The 7,152-nt window shown below is 43.0% G+C and overlaps 1 protein-coding gene across 1 annotated transcript; it reads right to left on the bottom strand.

The window, feature by feature from the left end:
- Window positions 1-4,814: 4,814 nt before the first annotated feature.
- On the bottom strand, window positions 4,815-6,296 carry PtA15_9A416 (uncharacterized protein; the record flags this gene model as incomplete). Its single annotated transcript, XM_053172622.1, has 4 exons — window positions 4,815-5,063; window positions 5,845-5,885; window positions 5,984-6,005; window positions 6,255-6,296. 4 exons carry the CDS (start codon window positions 6,294-6,296, stop codon window positions 4,815-4,817), a joined length of 354 nt encoding a protein of 117 aa, XP_053023844.1.
- Window positions 6,297-7,152: the final 856 nt, after the last annotated feature.

The raw sequence follows: 7,152 nt of genomic DNA on the forward strand, positions 1-7,152 counted from the left end.
TAGCGCCTGTGTCCCCAATCTTCAGAAGACGAGTCAGAGTAGCAACCAAGCAGGAAAGTATCTATGTTTATTTCTACCAGAAAATTATATAAATATTCAAAAACACAATGGTCAGTAAAAATATGTTCAATCACAGAACAGGAGAGTTGAAAAAAGTAATTAGCTAAGGCTTCTAAGTGTTTTTCTGTTTATATATTCTACCTACCTTCAGTATTGCCTCCAGTAACATAGGATTCACCAGCCAGGTTTTCCACCATATGTTCACTGGTGTCAGCCTTAGAGTCAGCGCAGCTGACCTAAAGTCTACCTTTATCATTATTTCTACCTCAAATCTCTTATATCTTTTCATGCTTAAGGTTTAACCTTGTTTTGACTTCAGATTCTGATTTCTCATGCAATTTTGACCCTAGTGTTCACTGATCACTTTACAATATCTCTACTCCTTCATAGAGTTTGTGGTTTGTGACACACATGCGCAGCAGCGCCCTGAGTGCTCCCAACCACATGTACATGTGTGATTATGTCATCCAACTTTGAAAATTTTCGAAGTCAGGATCCCCCATGCAGCTGGAGGATCCACAGACTTCAGCACACCAGAACCACCACTCAGATAACTCCAGGATCACCACCAAAGAGCCTACTATACTCCCAGTATACCTACCATCACAGGCGCCTAGGATATTGACAGTAAGTAACCTCTTTCACTGAACCTTGTTTATCTCAGAGGTACAACTCTGTGTCTTGCTTGATCTGCTCTTTCTTCTGGTTTTGCCTCCTTCTTGATCACAGGGCTGTCCCTCCAAATCCACAGGCCTTTGCCTCTATCTTGATCACAGGGCTGTCCCTTATTATCACTTGGCCTTTGCCTCAAATCTAGGTTACAGGGCTGTCCCTCAGGTTTCCCTTTAAGAACCTTGACTATCCAGAAGGAAGCTAAAAAATTGTGGCTGGATTAAACTTATCTAATCCAGATACCCTCCTGAGAGGAAGCTGTAGCACTTCTAGCACAGATTAGCAGCACTCTTCTGAAGAGTAGCATTGCCAGTGGACGTGCATTCCCACTAGAATAACCTAGCACTTCTCTTTTTCCTTATCCTGCTTGGTTTCTCTCTCTCTTTCTCTTTTTCTCTTATAGTTGTAGTTTCTTTATCCCAAGAAATCCAACTATTGCCCCCCCCACTTCTTGTGTCCTGTTGTCACTATAGAGACTCAGGATCACAACTGGCTTTTACATAGATATGAATTTTTCCAACTAAAACTTGCAAAACAAGTGTCTGTGATATGAGCCACAGCTGGCCAAGAAGTTGGTAATTCATGATTGGTGCTATAAGAAGTGCAAGAGAAGTTTTAAGCTACAAATTCAGAAATTTTTTTTGGCTTTCTATTTCCTGTCCAAAATTTCAAAGTAGTCTTCACAGGTATCTGATGTGGAATGAGACTAGGGTAAAATTACCTTGAAGGATGAAGCTGATGAAGGTTTTTTTGGAAAGTGAATTTTCACAACATTCTGTGTGGGAGGTTCACATTATAAGTTTGCAGTGCCATTCCCAAAGGCTTTTCAACATCTTTCTGATGCAAGTTTGAATGAGAAGAAACACATGCCTTAAAATTATGATGAAACTAACTGGCTCAAACTGTGTTTACCCAGTTACAGATAATGCTGTTTGAAACTTTGAAACACCCTGGTGAACTTGTGTGCTATTTTGCTGTTTCCTGATTGCATGTTGGCTAAAACTGAGCCCTTGTTCTGAATTTTCAACTGGTGATGTACATATTTATGTTTTTATTTTTTTGAAAAGTCTTCAGTTTTATTTTTTTTAATGCTTGCCAACATGACTAAAAAACTAAATCTTCATGTCTGGCAACTAAGATTGACCTTTTCCATACTTCCCCCATATGCTTATTACTATCCTGAAATATGTTGATGCAACAGCTGCATACTCTATGCAGTTGTAACTTATGCTTTACGTCTATGCTCTGACCCAACAGTGAAACAATAAAATACAATATCATAAAATACAACACAATACCAGTATTGGACAATACTACGTATTGTATCGTATTTTCAATATATGAGAATTCAATGCCGTGTAATTTTATGGAAAAAAGGATACAACAGGGTGGTATTGTATCTTTTTTCTTTCAAAAATAACCCTTTTCTTGGCAATTGATGCTCAATCCAACACCCCATCCCAGTGATACAGCTATTATTGTATTGTATTGGATTGGATCAGTGAACTGATCAAATACCAATACTATTTATTGGACCCAAAACTAATACCAATATCAATAAATAACAATGTGTGTATTGCATTGTTTCACTGTTGTCTGACATGTTGTTGAATAATTCTGTTTGAATTCTATATTCATGATGATCATCTCTCACAGATCCACCAGTTCCATATTTTGGTGGATCGGCAGATGGACTGTTTGACACAGCTTGAAGGTATGTACAAAGTAAATGAAATACAATCCCCACCTGTACTTGATCATTCAACTGGAGCTGTTGACTATAGCCTCTGCAGACTTTGATACACAGCCAGAAAATCTTCACTTTTCTGGGGAAATGTGGTCCCTTCCATCTGTAGATCGTGGCTTGATTAAAATACCAACAATCTCTGGGAGCCAGATTGGGGAGTTCCAGGTTGGCGGGTTAGCTTGCCAAGGTGAAACTTCTGTCAACTTTGTATTTACATTGGAGGACTTCCTTGTCAAACATTGCAGATGTGTACCCTCTTGATGACTGGCTTGTGCTGGTCATTGAGAGGGTACACAACCCAATCAATGACCGGCACACATCGGTCATCAAGTGGACTTAGAACCACTTGATGACCAGCACACACCAGTCATCAAGTGGACTTATACCCACTTGATGACCGGACTTGACTGGGAGCAGTTGCTCCCAGTTGACGCGCTTGTACCCAGTCAAAGTGGATGGCCTCTCTGCTGGGAGGGAGGCGTCCATGAGGTTGCACCATGGACTTGTGCAGTCCATTGTCAAGGCTGAGTTTCTGAGGACACCTGGAGGCACAGTGCTTAAAATTGAGCACTGAGCTGTGCCTTGTGGCTTATCACCTGGCCATGCTGAGCTAGGCTGGAAGCAAGCTGGAAGTATCCTGGAAGAACCAATGCTGAAACAAATACAATACATGGAGCGCATCTGGTAAACCTTTTTCATTGAAGATGGAGACCTACATGTCCTATTTTTTGTTTTCAGCCATCCTATACATAATCAGGGCTAAAAACAAAAAATAGGACTTGTAGGTCTGTATCTTCAATGAAAAACGTTTACCAGATACACTCCATGTGTCATATTTGTTTCAGTGTTGGAAGAACCCAGGTACTGATCAAAGTACTAGCATGGTAACTGCATGTCAACTGACATCAGTTTCTCAAGTTTTTTTAAAAGTGGCTCTTTCATGATGCACCAACAGTGGGACACCAGGGAATTGCAAGGACTTTATCCTTGATCAATTTCTCCTTTTCGTGGCCAGGAATGTGAAAGGATGTTATCCGGTATGTGAAATATTTCAATTCTTGCCAGTGTGTTAAAGCTAGGCGGCAAAATCCAGAGGGAACATTAAACCCTCTTCCAGTTCCTCACCATCCTTCAAGTGTAATTGCAATTGATTTCATTACTAAATTGCCGGTTTCAGGAGGACTAGAGTTCAAGGCAGCTACACCGCTACACTTTCAGGGGTGCAGTACCACATTAGGTGATTAAACAAATTGTCTGAGCAGGCCCACAACTTTTACAACCCTTTGAAATATTTCAACTCTTGGATGTTCTTGTTTTACTACAGTCCAGACAGCAGTCCCACATGAGATGGGGTCTTTCTGATGAAGAGAAATTGACTGTGGCTGTACGTCTCAAAATTTGCCAGCCAGTTCAGATTTATTACTACAAATCTCCTCCTGTCAGCTTTACTGTAGTTACAACCACTGTGTTCTTCCAAACCTGCATACCTACTTTCAATTCATCAGATTTTACTTATTATTGACATGCCATGAACTTCTTGTCCTCTCTTTGGTTGGAAGTTTTGTGATTGACAAAGAAGTTGAAAAAGCATGTTGTTTGCCATCTGGAGACCCAGTAAATTTTAAAAAAGCAGAATTGATTGTTGAAATTGGGTACAAAATATTATCACAACACCTGCTTCTTCAGGAATCAATTGCAACAACAGTGTACTGTGAATTCAAAGCTACCCATGCAGTATACTGCTACAAATGAAGAGTCTCACAACAGGTTGGTTTGACATAAAAACACAAGACAGCATTTGACTCTGAGTCCTTAACATCTATTTCAGTTACCCTCATTGAGCTAGAGTTTGCTTACATCTTTGCAGTGCCTGAATTTCTTTTGTTAAAATTTTACTCTCCTTAAACACAGTTGATACTGTATTCTTATAGACAGTTGGAGTATTTACTAAACAACATGCCAAATGATCCAAAACAGAAGACAAACAGAGGGACCGCAGGGTGAGGGGGGGGGGGGGGGGGGCGGGGGTGACGGAGGAGCAAAGAGCGCCATGATATATAGTCCTTATCAATGAAAAATGATAAATGTGTGATGGGTTCACACTACTGGGTCTTGGATGCTGGAGGAGGCAATTTTTGCAAGGCAACTCCAGTTGGCTTGGTTGGAATGCATCTTCGACTGATAAAATCAATAGAAAACATAACTATGTATTCAAGGGGGCCGAGACGTGAGGCATGAGGCCGAGTAAGGGGGAGCGTTTCTGCAGGGTTTGAAGACGCCAATGAGGTTATTGAGAGTAGCAGCGAAAGAGCCGCTGAGAGCCAGTCAAGAAGCTTTAGACGCTGGTGGATGCTGCATTATCAGCCTCAAAGAAGATGACCAAAGGTTGAGTGTCCGTCGGTTGGACTCGTATGAGCACCATTAAAGGTGCTAAGAGATGTATCCCTCCACAGTGTTGGTGGCAGTCCAGTATAGAGCCGGCAGACTCTTCTAGCGCACTGAACCAAGTTGCTTGCCAAGAATTGGCCGCCGACTCTTCAATACCGCCCAGGCCGTTCGAGTCAAACAGCGAAAGCCGAAGAACCTGCAGGTGGAGTATAGGTGTTTACTGAAGCCGTGTCCGAGTTGACTGGAGCGTTGAGAAAAATGTGATGGATAGAGGGCCTGTGGGCCTCATCTGGATGAGACCATAGCACATTCACTTTCTGGTGGTTGTCTACTTTTATTGGGGACTACTGATGGTTCTGTTTCTGTGAATGCATTGTTGATGGAAGATTGGTGAAAGTACAGTTGCGCAAGGCATCCTACTGTACAAGAAATACCCCCGGGGGACCCCCGTCCGGAATTTTAGGGCCGGTTTTTTTGTTTTTTCCCAATTTTTTATGGCCAAAATCAGTTGGAAAGGGGGTTGGGACGGGTTGGGATCATGGTGTACATATGTATAACACTCCATGTTTGCCATGAGGGCCACCAATTGCCCAGGTGGGTCACCTCAGGGCCATTGGAGGTGCTCTGATGTTGCTTGGGGGGCCTCCAATGTTGATTGGAGGTGCAATATCTATGGACTTATAGGTGCAATACACCCATACATATGGGTTTAGCATATGTAAGCTGATATGTATGGCTTTACAGTATGTAGTTAGGCCAATGTCCGTAATTTCAGACCCAAAAAAAATGAAACTTTTTTTTGGCTGGTCAGAAACCTTAGCCCACTTAGAACTGGAATCTACATGATCCAAACAGCTCAAAAATGTCATCTACATGACATACTACTCAAATGACGGGCCGTACATTCGGCCTGCGTCTCAAATATCTTTTTGCGGGCAAGGCTGTACAGTAGGATGCCTTGCGCAACTGTAAGTGACTGCTGGGGCGGTGAAGATCTGTCTGCAATCAAGTCGCTTTTCTAACCAAAACAACACGGAAATCAGTTAACGATCATCAGGTCTGTCACTACTGCAGTCGCAGATGTTCATAAGAGTAATTTCACCCTCCCCGGCGCACTTTTTGTCTTCCGGAAGAGTCGCTAAGGTCATGGCAGTTCCTGAGGACAGGTATCAGCGTCAGACCAGTATATTCACAAGATAGTAGTGATACAAGCAAAGTATCAAACTTACATCTGCAAGCTCAGCCGGTAGTTCACAGACATCAAGGTTCAGAGAAGCTTCTACATACCAGCTCTCATGCGCCCCCAATTTTCTTGAATTTATGTACCCCTTGGGTGGCGAGCTGAACTAAGCCTCTCTGTGGAGGCGCGAAGCGTCTTTGAAGCGACCTCCAAAGGAAAGATTTCGTTAAGTTCGCCAGCATGGGTCATGACGTCCGTAGGGCCGTTACCTGTGCGGCCTCTTGGTGGTGGATTGATGGTTGGTATTGAGGTTCATTAATTCACGTAAAAAGAGTGGATAGCGGTTAGTGCGTTTTGGAGAGCCTGGCTTGAGCTCCAGTGGGAACAAGCTTACTATTGACAGAATGTGATGATTGGTTGATTTTTGTGGCAGATGGCTTGATCATCCCAAGGCGTTGTGCAATGTTGACGATGAAGGGTGTGATTCTAAACCTGTATGACAGGGTTGGTTGTTGAGGCCGGTCTAGGCTGGTACTAACTTAACTAAGTCCCTCTCTATGTGGAGGGGCGACGCTGTCCCGCAGGGACCCTCCGAAGGAGGGACTTATGCACTAAGTCACTTGGCTTGCATATGAGGATTAGGAAAAAGTGGCTTTTTTTTAAGCTCTCTACAGCTACCCTCACACCCTTAGCAGTTACCAAGTTGCCCACCAAAAGAAGCGGCTTATCTGGGAGAATCAAGCCGTGCGCTTCATGATGTTTGAAATGCTCAGCAGGTTCTCCCAGCTGACTCTTTTTGATTGCAAGCAAGATTTGGCTTTTTCATGTTCAGTCTGTATCATCCACCACATCTGACACTCGACATCAACTGCATAGAATACAGCTGGTGAAATCAGAAGCTTGCACCATAATAACAGACCCTAACACCATGGTATGTGTGTATTGTTTGATGCAGTGCTGATGCATGGAAGACGCTGGACTACAGGCAGATGCCATAACACATATTCCAGATGCGCACAAAACTTCATGGCAGCGTTGTGACCCAACCGTGAGAGCTGAAGGGAAGCGGTCAAGGTGAGCAGATGCGCACAAGTGAGGCCATCAT

This window comes from Puccinia triticina, chromosome 9A (assembly GCF_026914185.1).
Source record: "Puccinia triticina chromosome 9A, complete sequence".
Taxonomy (NCBI): domain Eukaryota; kingdom Fungi; phylum Basidiomycota; class Pucciniomycetes; order Pucciniales; family Pucciniaceae; genus Puccinia; species Puccinia triticina.